This window comes from Chlamydomonas reinhardtii, chromosome 7, assembly GCF_000002595.2.
Source record: "Chlamydomonas reinhardtii strain CC-503 cw92 mt+ chromosome 7, whole genome shotgun sequence".
In the NCBI taxonomy this organism is placed as follows: domain Eukaryota; kingdom Viridiplantae; phylum Chlorophyta; class Chlorophyceae; order Chlamydomonadales; family Chlamydomonadaceae; genus Chlamydomonas; species Chlamydomonas reinhardtii.
The window spans coordinates 6,298,161-6,312,346 of record NC_057010.1 but is presented as its reverse complement, the minus strand read 5'-3'; the positions used below and the strand labels follow the sequence as shown (position 1 = coordinate 6,312,346).

The following is a 14,186-nucleotide window of genomic DNA, read 5'->3' as shown; positions in this document are numbered from 1 at the left end:
AGGCAGACAGTTGTTTGGTTTGGGCAGCGACGTGAAGGTGGGTGGCAGGCTGCTGCAAGCCGCGCGGCAGCAAGGCAAGTGCCCGCCCGCGCGACCTCCTAACGGAATCCTGCAGATTCTCTGGGGGCGGCCCTTAAAGCGGGAGCACCACCCCCACGAGGCCGCAAGCCCTCCGAGGCAGGTCGAGGCAAGTCAGAGGGACGCAGCATCAGCGGACTCACCCGCGGGCGTGTTGGGCGCAGGGGGAAGGGCGGAGCGTACTGCGACGGCGCGGCGGGCGCGTACGTCTTGGTGGAGTGTGGGAAACGGTGTGGACGCGGCGTCGTCGCGTCGCGGCCGTGAGCTTGCGCGGCCGACCGCTGGCTTGGTCACTATTTTGCCGCTGCTTGCTCCTGATGCTTTTTGTGTGTGCCGGACGCCTGACGCACGCAGTACAACTCCACGATCTGGTTTGTCCACGGCGGCGGAACCCCCCACTGGCGGCCCGTCCGAGCGAGCGATCGGCCTCCGCCGCGATCACCCATGTGCCGGGGGAATGTGCCCAGAGCATCGAGACAAGGGGTGTGTGTGTCTTGCTTATGACGTGTTGGGTGCGCAGCCACATCCCTCTCAGCTCTTAGCAGTCCCACAACACAACACGGCGTTAACGCAGTCCCAGAGGCGGCATTGTCTGGTCCCATAGCCGCCTGCTGCTGCTGCCGGTCTTTCAGCCCCAGTCAACACCTCATCGACCTCGTGCACAACCTCGTGAGCTCGCAATGCGCGCCAGGCAGTGGCCAGTCGCGGCAGCAGCCGGGCGGCCCACCACCAGCAGCAGCAGCAGCAGCAGCAGCAGCAGCCGCCGCCGCAGCCTTCCGCCGCTGCCGTCGCTGCTGCTCCTGCTGGCGGCGGCATCCCTCATCGCCCTTGGCAGCTTGACGCCGGCTCTGGCAGTGGCGACAGCAGACACGGCAACAGACTCCACTGCTGCTGCCGCTACAGCCGCCGCTGACTCAGCCCCCGGGGACCTGATGGAGTCAGTGGCGTCCTTCCAGGCAGGTGCTACTGCCGCCGCTGCTGCCCCTGATGCCGCCGCCGCTACAGCCGACTCGGCCGCGGCTGACGGCGGCGGTGGCGCCTTTGTCGCGCGCGCTCCGCAGCAGGCGGCGGCGGCTGGCGTCAACACCAGCGCCTCCGTGCAGGGGCCGGACCCTGCCGCCAACCAGACCATCACTCAGGAGGTATGTGTGCAGGGTGGTAGGTGGTGGTGGGTGGGGATGCGCCTGCATGGTTCGCCACTGACCACGCGTGTGCTGGCCCCTCGCATTGGACCCTCCTCCCCATGAGGCGGGCTGTGCCTGCGCCGCTCCTCATCCCTCCCCGCCCTCCATCTGCCCCCCCATGTGCCCACTCTCCCTCTCTGCCTCTCCCTCTCTTCCCCCTGCCTGTACCTCACCCCAGTGTGCCGCCTACACCGCGGCCCCGGGTCGGCCCGGCGACACCAGCCTCACAGTGCGCAGTGCGGATGGCAGCGCCGTCACCAGGTGGGGTTGGGGGTAGAGGAGGGGGGCCCTGAGGTGAAGTGGGGGCGTGCGTTTGTTGACTGTCCCGCCTGCCCCTTGCGTCTTCTGCCCCTGTACCCAACCCGCTGTGCCCCCTCCCGTCCCCCTCCCTCCCGTCCCCCTCCCTCCCGTCCCCCTCCCTCCCGCCTCCCGCCCTGCAGTGTGTTGCTGGTGGCCGACGACCTGGGCGGCCCCAACGGCACTGCCGGGGCGCGGCTGGGCGCGGTGGAGGTGCGGGACGTGGTGCTGCGCCACCCGCGGCTGGGCGGGCTGGTGGTGAGTGAGCCATGAGCGGGCGGTGGGGGGGAGGGATGGGGAGGTAGGGACGGGGGGAGGGAGGGAGTTGTGTGTGCATGACAGTGTGTGTGTGTGTGTATGTGTGTGTGTGTGTGTGTGTGTGTGTGTGTGTGTGTGTGTGTGTGTGTGTGTGTGTGTGTGTGTGTGTGTGTGTGTGTGTGTGTGTGTGTGTGTGTGTGTGTGTGTGTGTGTGTTGTGGACCCACGGCGGGGCTGCTTGCATGTGGAAGCAACCGCAGCGATTCCTGCGGGTGGTCGCCTCCCTTCATCTCCTGCACCATCCTGCCCTGTGCTCCCCGCCCTTGCGCCTGTTACCCCGCGCACGTGCCGCCACCGCCACCACCGGCGCCATCACAGGCACTCCCTCCCTCCCTCACCAGTGCCTCATCAGTCTCCGTCACCTGCTGTGACACGCACACGCGCCCCCACCCCACCCCACCCCAACTCCCCAACTCCCCTGCCCACCCCCGCAGATGTCCCTGCTGTGGCTGCCCTACGACGACGACGCGGGCGCACTGGCCGCCGCCGCCGCCAGCCCCCGACTGCTGGACGAGGGCACAGGCGGGTGCATGGGCGGGGTGGGTGACTAAGGCGCGTGCTTGCCTGGGAGCTGTGATGCCTCAGCCCCAATGTCCACAAAATTCACTACGTCACTAATTGCCACTGCGACAGGCGGCAACAGCAGCAGCGGTGTCAGTGTGGTGATCAAGGAGGCGAGGCAGGTGCGTGGTGTGTGTGTGTGTGCGGGGGGGGGCGCGCTGGGAGGGCAGGGCATGGGGGCGGGACAGTGGGGGGCACACATACACAGGTTGCCACATTACACAGCCTCTGCCACTGCCACTGCCACTGCCACACACACACATACCCGCACACCTACCTACCTACCTACCCACGTCAGGGCGGCTCGGGGTCGGACCTGGCCGGCGCCTCCTTCTCCGACTCCGCCCCCGGGGGCGGCCCCATGAGCTACTGGGCGGCGGCCGGTAACGCCAGCGCCAACTACACGTGAGGGAGGGGAGGGGAGGGGAGGGGCGGGAGGAGGCAGGGGAAGGGAGGGGAGGGGAGGGGAGGGGAGGGAGTGTATGTGGGGCTTGGGTGTGGGTGTGGAAGTGCATTGACGCGGCGCTCACACGACACAAACCCCCCGCCCCCACCCCTCCTTCCCGGCCCCTCGCCCTACTCCCCCCACACCACACACACCCCCACACCGCCCGCAGCCCCGCCACCCCCCTGTCCACATTCGGGGCCCTGGGCACTCCCTCGCGCGGCCGCTGGGCCCTGGTGGTGGAGGACGTGCGGGCGGGGGCCAACGCCAGGTGGGGGGGCTCGGCCGGGAATGTGTGTGTGTATGTGTGTGTGTGTGTGTGTGTGTGTGTGTGTGTGTGTGTGTGTGTGTGTGTGCGCGCCCCTGTCCACCGCACTCCCCCGCCCACTTCGCTTTCCCAGCCCTCCGCCCTCTGCCCCCTCCCCCCCTGCAGCCGTGTGTCTCCAGTGCTGCTGCAGTGGACGCTGGTGCTGTGCCCGCCGCTGGACTCGCCGCCGCCGACCTGGCTGACTCAACTCATGGTGAGGGGGGAGCAGGGGGCAGCTGGAGGGGGAGGGCAGGACGTGCCGGGGTGTATGCCGAGTGCGTGTTTTCGTCTAGCTTGTCGGCGTGTCGGTTGCCGGTATGTTCGCCTGTTGCCGGTTGTGCCATTTGGACTCCGGTGGTGCGCCCAACTGCGCTGCCTCGGTAATCCGGCTCCCTCCCTGCCTCCCTGCCTTCCTCCCCCCGCCCCCCCCCTCCCACACCTCCACCTCCACCCCCCGCAGCAGCAGCAGGCCGCCAACCCCGGAGCCGTGGGCCTACTGGGCGGCGGCAGCCTGCGCGGCGGGCTGGGGGCTGCGGGCGTGTTCGGGGCGGGCGGCGGCCTGTTTGGCGCGGGCGGCGGCGGCGGCCGACTGGGCGCCGCCTCCCCCGTCGCCACCCGCGCCACCGTCACCGCCACCACCGCCTTCAAGCCCTACAGCGCCCTGGCAGATGAGGCGGTGGCCAGTGAGTGAGGGGGGGGGAGGTGGGGGGGGTCCCGCCATTCCCAGTAAGAAATCAGAGACAAGAAGACACACTTGTACTCAAAGCGAAGTCACTTGGAGGGGAGGGAAGAGGAAGGAGAGGGGCGAGTGGAGAAGGGGGGTTGCAGCTGGCCATGATGCCTCGGTCCGTGCACGCACTACCCCCCTCCTGCCGGCCTCCAACACGCGGGCACCCCCCGGCAGCCGCATGGCATGTCACCGTACTGGATCCCCCAATCCCACGCCCCCAACCCCCCTTTTGGGTTTGGCATCAGCTTGGGCTAGTATTCACCACCCCCAACCTCTCGCCCCACCCACTGCTCCCACCCGCGCCGCCCCGCCCGCCAGGCGCGGTCCGCGGCTATGCCAACTTCCAGACCCTGTTCGGCCTACCCTACCAGCCCAAGCCCCTCATCAACCAGGTGGGGGGCGGAGGGAGGGGAGGGGAGGGGAGGGGAGGGAGAGGTCGCCGCCGGCAGTTTGGCAGTCCGCCACTGGCGCGTGACTGGCTGGCTGGGTAGGTAGGTAGTAGGCCTCCGCCCCCGGTGTCACGTCGTGTCGGCGGTCTCGGCACCCCCTGTGCTGCTCTCTATCTGACACGCCGCACGCTCCACCCCTCTCCACCCCCTCCACCCCCGCCGCCCCCCCCCCCTTGCAGTGGCTGCCCTGGGTGGAGCTGCTGACGGGCGGCACGGACGCGACCATACAGAACCGCGTGTGGTGAGTCAGTGGGTGGGCAGGTGGGTGGAGGGGGAGAGCAGGTGGGGGTTGCAGGCACCTGGCCACACAAGGTGTCGACCCTCTCCCCCTTGCTGGTCTGATACACGCACGCACACACACACACACACACACACACACACACACACACACACACACACACACACACATGCACGCACGCACGCACGTGTTGATGTGCGCACACAGGCCCGGCAAGATTGTGTACTACGCCCTGCAGACGGAGGTGGGGCCCGTGTGCGCGTATGGGGCGCGGCCCGTGTGTGTGTGTGTGTGTGTGTGTGTGTGTGTGTGTGTGTGTGTCTGTGCCTGTGTGTGTGTGTGTGTGTGTGACTACGGTTTCCACGGTTATTCTGCCAGATCACGTGAATCGTGTATCTGGTATAACCAACGACAGGGCTCTCAAACGAGGGCTGCCGTGACCTGGCGTTTCCCCGGCAGAGCGCAACCAGCTCTGGAGTCCACAGGGCAACGCACTCCGACCCTTCACCGCGCCAGTAATCCTTGCGGAATTACTACCGGTGTAACAACCTCAGACCCAGCGGGCGAGCTACCTCTTAAAAACCAGGCGGGCAGAAGACAAAAAACAGCAAACATAACACGCAGCACGCGACAGCACGCGAAAGCACGACCACAGTGGCTGCGGGGCTGAGTCCTACGACCCGGCAGCCTGCACGACCTCAACCGCAACCTAACCAGCTCTCGACGCAAGGGCAGACAATGCCTAAGGGCAGCCACAAACGCGTCTGGCCACTAGGCCGGTCCAGGCCGTAAGACCCGGGGTGTTGCAGCACCCAATACACCCTCTCAGGCATTAAAACCCCGCAAACCTGGCCCTGCTCCCACGGGCGTAAAACAAAAACCCTTCGCCTGCCCACTAAGCTCCCCCGCTGACCCTCTCGTATGCCACTGCTTCAGTGGCTCATGTTAGTGCTCACGCGCTTCTCCTAAGGGCTGATCCCTTTCAAGCCTCCAGCTCCATAGCTTGCGGCATCGCGCACAGCATTTCACCGTTCACCACCGCCAGGATGGGGTGAGTGGCGTCAACACCATCCCAGCCCTTTTGGGGCACGCCGAGCTGCGCGAACTGCATCAGCCGCGACCAGAAGTCCGCGACTGCACGAGCGCACGCAAGCTCGACGGGGTTGACGCCTGGCTGCGGCGGCGTCAGCTGTGTGGGCGGGATCTCGTCAAGATCGGGTTCCGCCTCCGCTGCACCTGCCACCGCAGCCTCGGGAGCTGCTGCCGCCGCCGTCTGAATTCCCAGGGCCGCTGCGGCGCGCGTCATCCCGCGCAGCCGCACCCGGCCATGTTCTGTGGCGGCCAGCGCCGCCATCACCACCACGTCCCAAACACACTGCTGAAAACCCGGCGGCGCCTGAACCAGCCACAGCTGGGCTTGGCTGATGGGAGCCGGACCGGGGTTGTGTGCGTTGATCTGCGCCACCACGGCCTTCGCCACCGCGCAATCCCAGAAGTGGTGCTGCCGTGGCGTGGGCGCGGCGGCGGCGTGTGCCTCCACCGCGGCGCCCCCATGGCCGTGTTGCCCACAGCCGCATGGCTCACGGCGAGCCAACGGCATATGCGAGTTTCCCGGCAGCGGCACTGCGTCGATGGCCAATCGCCACAGCGTCTCAAAGTGTCGCCGTTCCCACCGCACCTTCTGCCAAAGGCGCGCCAGGGTGTCCCTAATGGCGCCAAGCGTTGCAGCCGCAGCTGCTGGCAGGTCCTCCCGCCGCACCACAGCGCGCGGCGGGAGGCCCTGTGCCGCGCGCTCATAATCCTCGTGTAGGTCCGCCCGCCGCGTGGCCACATCGTCCAGCTGCATGGATGTGGCCATGCGGACGGACAGCTTCGCTAGGGGGACTTTGAGGGTCTCAGAGCCAGAGAGCTTCCAGCCCATGCGCGGCATGATGGTGGTGCGGACGACCTCACTGGTGGACGGCGCCGGGACAGGCGCTGGGCCAGGGCTCGCCAGCTGTGCGGCGTGAGCCTGCGCTGCACTCCACCATGATGGCGGGATGTCGCCGACAAGGCCCTGCAGCGCGGCGAGCGTGGGCCCACGGCGCCGGCGACGGCCGTCTGACGGCGCAAGGTAGTCTCGCAGCCACCCCTCCCAGTCGACTGCAGCCGCCGCAGGTGGTCGTGCAGCGTGGGCTCGCACTAAGTCACCGATGGTCACAAGACGCGCGCAGGCTCGCAGCGTCCTATGGCGGTAATCGAGACCACGCCCCTGCGTGCGCCGCGCTACTCCTGCCGGAACGGGCTCCACAGCTGTTTCGCCATCGCTGCCGCTATCCTCCTCCTCCTGCTCGCCGCTGGCCGCCGCGGGGGACGGGGTGAGGAGCGGGTTGCCCCACAGCGGCGCCGTGAAGCACCAGGCACCAGGCTCCGGTGCCTCAGTCAGCACTTGCACCGGTGGTAGCCACCCCAGCGCTGAGACCGTGCGCTCGGTATCCTCGGGGAGTGGGTGGCTGGGGATGATGTCGCCGGCGCCCTCCACCACCGGGACTGCCGTCAGCGTGCTACTGGGGCGCAGGGATGGGTGGTGCGCGCGGAGGTAGACGTCGTAGGCGACGCACCACGGCTGGGGCTGCGGGGCGGCCGGGATGTCGTCATGGGCGGCCAGGCGTGCGGCCCATGTCGCATGCCGGCCACGCACGTGCTGCCGGATGGGCAGTGCGCCGAAGCCGCCAGTGGTGGGGTGGCCATAAAGCAGCTCCGTCGGGATGCCCGTAAGGCGCTTCTCGGTCGAGTCCGGGGCCAGTCGGCGGTCAACCACCCGCGCCACCAATCGCTCCAGTTCCTGGGCTATGTCGTCGGGCAATCCGCTGTGTTCCATGTGCCATGTCACCATGGAGGTGCAGTAGGCTGAGGCTGCACTGGCGCGGCCAAAGACTGAGAGTCCCAGGTGGGCGACACGCCGCAGGCGGCGCCTGGCCTCTCGCATGCGGGCTGTCCAGTCCAGCCGCAGCCGTGTGGGGTCACTGCTGAACGGCACGCTGAGGGCGGTGGCCGCTGTGACCACCTTAAGGCCGCATAGCTGTTCCTGTACGCCAGGCCCAGGCGCAGCCGCTGCGGCTGGTCCAGTGGTGGGTGCGGCCGCTGCGGCGGGCGCCGCAGGCACGTCAGGCGCGGCGGGCGCAGCCGGTGCGGCGGGCGCCACAGGCACGGCAGGCGTGTGTGTGTGTGTGTGCCTGTGCCTGTGCCTGTGCCTGTGTGTGTGTGTGTATATATGAGAGGGAGGTGCAGAACCTGCCAGGCAGGGATCTGTGTGTTTGTCATAGCATTCCGGGCGACTCAATCACCCCCCGCCGCCTCACCATCCTGCTCGCCCCCGCCCGCCCGCCCTCCCCCCGCAGCTGTTCATCCGCACGCGCATCGCCATGGCGGCAAACGCCACTGCGGCCGGCGGCGGCACCAACAGCGGGGCAGGCGGCAGCACGGGTGTGCCGGCGCCCGCAGGGGGTGGCGGCACCCCCGCACCGGCCGGCGGCGGCACCAACAGCGGCGCGGGGGGAAGCACCGGCGTCCCGGCGCCCGCAGGGGGTGGCGGCGGCATGGGTGGTACCGGCGGCACCGGCGGCACCGGTGACGGCGGCAGTGGCGGCGGCGGCTCTGGCGGCGGCGGCGGCGGCAACAGCCCCAACTGCGGCGTTGTGGGTGAGTGGCGCAGTGACACGCAGCATGGCGGCGGGGAGGGGCGGGGCGGGGCGGCAAGGGGAGGGGAGGGGAGGGGAGGGGCGGCAGAGGCGCGCCGTACAGCCCGCTGCATGCATACGGCCACTCCTTACCGGGGACATGCCTGCATGACGCCCCTGCCATCACCGCACACACATACATACACGCACGCATACACACACACACACACACACACACACACACACACACACGCCCGCCCACACAGACGGCCCCAACGGCCCAGTGGTCATCAACAAGAAACTGGTGCGTGTGCGGCCCCCAGTGTGTGTGTGTGTGTGTGTGTGTGTGTGTGTGTGTGTGCTAAAGAGCACAAGGAAAACATTACGCGTAGGACAGTGTATGCGATGCAGAATTACGGCCGCGGATTACCTTCAGAGTATACTTACCGCAGCCGACCGACCTGCCGGTGTGTGTGTGTGTGTGTGTGTGTGTGTGTGTGTGTGTGTGTGTGTGTGTGTGTGTGTGTGTGTGTGTGATGGGGATAGCCGTTCATGTGAAGAACGGAGTGATAAGTTCACAAGTATGAAATGGGCAGGGGGCTGGGGGCCAGGGGAGGAAGTGTGATGGGCAGGTATGGGAGGAGACGGACGTGTGTGTTGCAGCCACCCGTGTGTGTTGTGCCCGCTCCCAACTTGACTCCACCCATCCCTCCCCCTCCTTACTCCACCCCGTCCCCCTCTTCCAACCCCATCACCCCTGTCCCCTCTCCCCCTCTCCCCCCCTACATACACACACAGCTCAAACGGAAGCTGTGTGCGGCTCTGATGCCGCCCCAGTTCGCGCAGTACGCCCAGCCCGGCGGCATGGACCCGGACCCCGCCATGTTCGACCAGATGATGAACATGATGCAGCAGCAGCAGGAGGGGGGGCAGCAGGGGGTGCAGCAGCGGGGACAGCAGCGGCAGGCGCCGCCGCCCGCTGGCGGCGCCGCTGCCGCCCGCGAGTTCCTGCGCTCAGCCCTGGGCGGTGGCAGCAGCAGTGGCGGCTCGGGTGGCGGTGGGGCCCTGGGTCAGTGGGCGGCGGCGGCGGCGGCGCTGCTGGGGCCGGAGCTGCAGCTGCCGGGGCTGACCGGCCAGGGGCTGCTGGGGGGCGGCGGCAGTAGCAGCGGCAGTAGTGACAGCAGCGGCAGTAGCAGCGATGACGGCTCGGGCTATGGCGGGCTGAGCGGTCTTGAGCCCATGGACTTTGGGCCCACGGACACAGCAGGCAGTGACACGGGCAGCAGTGACAGCAACAACAGCGGCAGTAGCAGCGGCAGTGGTGGTGACGGCAGTAGCAGTGGTGACGGCAGTAGCAGTGACAGCGGCCAGGACTGGCGCACGTCCCCCGACTCGCTGCAGGGCATTGTCAAGTCGGCCTTTGATGTGGGTGCGGCGTGTGTGCGTGTGTGTTTGTGTTGGTGTGTGTGTGGAGGTGGAGGTGGAGGTGGGGTCTGGGTGGTGGTATTATGCAACACGCCAACTCCACCCTGCAGACGCCCCTGCCTCACGCCGCCCCATGCCCATCACCACACACCTCCGCCGGCTCTACCCCCTGCCCACCTGCCCTCACCCCTCACCCCCTCCTCCTCCACCCCTGTCCCCGCTCCACCGCCCTCATCTCCCGCCCCCTCTGCCCTCCTCCCCCCCACCCCACCCAACGCCCGCCCCCCACATACACACACAAACGCCCACACGCGCCCCCCACCCACACACAGTCCATGTCGCTGGACAGCTTCAACGCGGCGCTGCAGCAGGCCCTGGAGGTGGGGGGGGGGGGCAGGGGGGGGGGGCACTCTAAGGTGGGGTGGGGCTGGGTGGGATGGGGCTCATACTTCCTATGCCCTTATGAACATACACAGACATACCCACACCTTTCCTCTCCCCTCCCATCTCCCCCACTCCCCCCCACACACACCCCACAGGCCGCAGTGGTCCGGGCCTCCGCCGCAGAGGACCTCCTGGCAGCCGCCGCCGCCTCGCCCGACCTGCAGCTGAGGGACGCCAGTGGCGGAGGCGGCGGCGGCAGTGGCGGTGACGGAGGCGGTGAGGGGGATGCGGTGAAGGTGGCTCAGGCGCTGCACGCGGGGGCGCAGGCGCACACGGAGGTGCTCAAGGTGCGTGTGTGCGTGTGGGGGGGGGCGGGGGGTTGTAGATACCAGCCCAAAGTAAACCAAACTAAACTAGCGGAGCACAGGCAGAGGCGTTAGTTGCAAGCGATAATACTTATGAGAGGGGGCCGAGGCGTCGTGGAGCAGCAGGGCGAGCGGCGCCGGCGGGGGTGAGGGGGTGGCGGGAGGGTCTGTGTGTGGGGGGGGGGGCTCGGTGCGGTATGTGTGTGTGTTAAAGAGAACAAGGAAATCAATGCGCGCAGGACTGTGTGTGTGTGTGTGTATGTGTGTGTGTGTGTGAAGAAGGGACACGCCCACATACGCGAGTGTGCTGAAGTCTGAAGTGCAGCGCTGCGCCATGTCAACACCGCCTTCTCCTCCTGACCAGCCATGCCTGGGACCCCCCACCCCCCACCACCACTCACCCTCATCCCCCTCCACGCACCCCCTGCAACCCCCTCCCCCTCCCCTACCCGCCCCCCCCCCTCAGGCCGCCGCCCAGTCGCTGCCGCGCATGCCCCACTCCGCCCTGGTCAACGCCACCAAGGCCTGGATGCGCAGTGGGGGGCCGGCCAAGGAGATGAAGGGAATGAACAAGGTGGGGGGAGGGCGGGGGGGGAGGGCGGGGGGGGAGGGCGGGCGGGTAGGGCGGGAGGGGGGGAGGGGGTCGGGCGTGTGGCTGGGTGTCCCACTGCCGCCGGGGGCACTGCCGCACCCACAGCCACACACACAAGCACACACACACACGCGCGCACACACACACACACACACACACGCACACACTACTCACTTCACACACACGCGCACACACGCACACACACAACTCACTTCACACGGACACACGACGACATGCGCGCACATATGAACTGACACACACGTGTCACACGTGTCACACCCACACACACGTGTGCGCCTCACTCAGGCCTCCAACAGCAAGATGTTCAACAACAACCCCTTCATCTGGAACTTTGTGCGGTGTGTGTGTGTGTGTGTATGTATGTTGAGGGGGGGAGGGAGGGAGGGAGGGAGGGAGGGAGGGAGGGGATCAGTGTGCGGGCGCCGCAGTACCATCCATGTCAGCACGGGTAGGCGGCACGCGGCGGCCTCTGTCTCGCCCCAGCCCGCGGTCACCCACCCACCCACCCACCCCTAACCGCGCCTTCACCCGCCCCCGCCCACCCACCCAATCGCAGTGTGCGCCTGACGTTCCGCTTCAGTCCCCAAGACGGCTTCCAGGTGAGTGTGTGAGGCAGCGTGTGTGGTGTGGTGTGCATGTTGGTGGGTAGGCACGGTGGATGGGTGAGGTAGCTAGCGTTGTCGCCATGAGGAGTCAACAACGCGCCCCCTCTTCCACCACGTTCCTCCCTCCACCATCCATCTCCACTGCCCGCCTTCAAGTGCGCACCAGTGCACCACACACACACTCTCCCCCTCTCCCCCTCCCCCTCCTCCCCCTCCTCCCCCCTCCCTCCCTCCCCTCCCTCCCTCCCCTCCCTCCCTCCCCCCTATCTAGTTCTCCTACATCCAGTGGTTGTACAACCTGGCGGACGTCAACTCCATCATCACCGTGTCGCAGGCGCTGGAGGTGAGGGGAGGGAGGGGGGAGGGGGGCAGCAGTGGCAGATGTGGCCACCTGGGAGGGGGCCAGCAGCCGGGCCTCACTGTAGGGGGAACAGGGCGGTAGGGACCGGCTGCAAGCAGAGGGCAGGTGGGGCGGCGGTCGTCGCGGTGATGCCGGTGATGCCGGTGATGGCGGTGATGGGGACCCACCGCCTCACGACCCCGCCCCCATCCCACTCGTTAGCAACTCGCCGCATCACACCCTACGGCACACACCCAGACAACCCCCCGCCTGGGACGCCTCCCCCCTCTGCGCCCCTCAGGCGCTGGACGCCACCATGCGCGGCCGCAACCAGACCCGCTCCGACATGATCAAACAGCAGGACGCACAGCGCGAGCAGCAGTTCAAGGCCCGACACAACAAGACCGCAGGCGGCGGCGGCCCGGGCGGCGGGCTGCATGCGGTGCCCTCGGGCCACCGCCGCCGCCTGCAGCAGGGCACTGCTACGGCCACTGCCACTGAAGGCGCTGCCACTGCTGCGGATGAGGGCGAGCAGCCGCAGGGGCAGGAGCAGCTACATGAGCAGGAGGCGGAGCCGCCCTATGACCCGGCGGACCCGGCCCAGAACCCGCCGCTGCCCCCCGCTGGCCCCGGCCTTATGCCCACGGGTGAGACGGCGCAGCAGTGGTTTGACCGGGTGGTGGCGGAGGCGGAGGAGCTGGCGGCGGCGGCCCTGGCGCACATACCCCTGGCCGACACCGTGGGTGAGTGGGCGGGCGTATGTGCGCGTGGGGGCGAGCGTGGGTGAGAATGGGTGCGCGTCCCAGCTGGTGTGCTCCCTCAGCTGTTCCACACGCATGCGAGCACGCACATGCACGGCTCACATCATCCACACACACACACACACCGCACACACACACACACACACACACACACACACACACACACACACACACACACACCGCACAGGCCGCGGTCGCTTTGACGCCGGCGGCGCCGATGGCTCACAGCCACAGCCGCAGCCACAGCCAGCAGCAGCAGACGCGGCGGCGGGCGACGCTTCTGCCGCCGCCGCCGCTGCCGCCGCTGCGTCATGATGAACCCCCGCACCCACCTGCCTACGCACCCACCTGCGCGCCTGCATAACGGGCTGGCGGCGGCGGCGTGTGGTAGGATGGTGCGAGGACTGCTGGGCAACTGGGAGCAGCTGCCTTGCACATAGGCACGACGGCGACAGACGCACCCACGCATCCCGCGCACGAGGGGGTGGGGTGGGCTAGGCGACTTAGATTGTTGAGTTGGGTTGATAAGTAATGCATACCGTGTGCCATCACGGATCAGGAGAGATACCGTATGCACCGTTTGTGCACCGACGATGCGATGGTGAAGGGTGGTTGAGTGGTGGCGGTTGTGATCGCACACAAGCAAAGAACGCATTGCTACCGTACACTAGTTCGCCTAAACCTTACTTGGTGTTACTATGCACACATGCATGTGACGTGCGTGTGAGGTTTGGGCACGGGGTTGGGTGCGGGGGATTCTTCGCCCCACCCTTCGTATGACACGTAGTTCGATAGATAGGGCTACGGCCTGCCAGCCATGCACACATGCATACATAATACATAGATACAGCACGGGCGGTCCAGCAGGCACTCATTGGCAACGCTGACTGGGGGCGTTAGCGCAGCCCGCTACCCGCACGACACGCATGCATCTAAATCGCAGAGAACTGCTTTAACTGTGCTGTTCCGCGTTACTGTAACACGCATGTTCGCATCGAGTGTGCGAGACACACGAGCAAAGCGCCCAGCCGCCAGCAGGAGGTAGAGCCTGGAGGGAGTCGTGCGCACCTTACCTGCACCGCACCCCTCAGCCCTGCCATCAACCGGCGCCCCACCGCGCCGCACCTACCGCTCGACCGCGGCACTGGCTCTTGCAGTCATCAAACGCCCCCCCCCTTGCAATCACCCCCAACCCCAACCCCACCACCACCACCATCACCATCACGTTGCCACGCACCGGCCAACAGCTGGCTAAGCAGGTGGGCCACCCACATGTCCGCACCACCTAGCTACATACCTACAACCCCATCCCGCCGCACCCCGCCCCGCCGGGCGACGTCTGACTCGCTCGCTTCCATGGCTCCCGGGTGCCGCGGCTGCATGCCGGCACCGCGCCCACCCCCGCCCCAGCCAGGCTGCTGCTGCTGC

At 67.5% G+C, this 14,186-nt stretch overlaps 3 protein-coding genes across 4 annotated transcripts; 2 read left to right on the top strand and 1 right to left on the bottom strand.

Moving 5' to 3' along the window:
* The first annotated feature begins 114 nt into the window (after positions 1–114).
* Positions 115–5,163, top strand: CHLRE_07g356980v5 (uncharacterized protein). The gene is made up of 14 exons (XM_043064678.1): positions 115–187; positions 433–1,220; positions 1,441–1,523; positions 1,703–1,817; positions 2,311–2,398; positions 2,510–2,559; positions 2,736–2,842; positions 3,055–3,153; positions 3,316–3,403; positions 3,650–3,872; positions 4,238–4,311; positions 4,548–4,609; positions 4,814–4,850; positions 4,985–5,163. Exons 2-14 carry the CDS (start codon positions 759–761, stop codon positions 4,991–4,993), a joined length of 1,497 nt encoding a protein of 498 aa, XP_042923246.1. The 5' UTR covers positions 115–187; positions 433–758; the 3' UTR covers positions 4,994–5,163.
* Positions 5,164–5,172: 9 nt separating this feature from the next.
* Positions 5,173–7,494, bottom strand: CHLRE_07g356970v5 (uncharacterized protein). 2 transcript variants are annotated; one of them, XM_043064677.1, is made up of 2 exons: positions 5,928–7,494; positions 5,653–5,740 (listed from the first exon to the last, which is right to left on the bottom strand). In XM_043064677.1, exons 1-2 carry the CDS (start codon positions 7,464–7,466, stop codon positions 5,717–5,719), a joined length of 1,563 nt encoding a protein of 520 aa, XP_042923244.1. In that variant the 5' UTR covers positions 7,467–7,494; the 3' UTR covers positions 5,653–5,716. The 2 variants fall into 2 exon arrangements, with proteins under 2 accessions (XP_042923245.1, XP_042923244.1); XM_043064676.1 differs by having other exon boundaries at positions 5,173–7,494.
* Positions 7,495–7,684: 190 nt separating this feature from the next.
* CHLRE_07g356960v5 (uncharacterized protein) lies at positions 7,685–13,750 on the top strand. Its single transcript, XM_043064675.1, has 12 exons — positions 7,685–7,716; positions 7,987–8,287; positions 8,532–8,569; positions 9,064–9,690; positions 10,023–10,070; positions 10,230–10,421; positions 10,906–11,013; positions 11,338–11,390; positions 11,609–11,651; positions 11,929–12,000; positions 12,299–12,740; positions 12,946–13,750. Exons 2-12 carry the CDS (start codon positions 8,011–8,013, stop codon positions 13,071–13,073), a joined length of 2,028 nt encoding a protein of 675 aa, XP_042923243.1. The 5' UTR covers positions 7,685–7,716; positions 7,987–8,010; the 3' UTR covers positions 13,074–13,750.
* Positions 13,751–14,186: the final 436 nt, after the last annotated feature.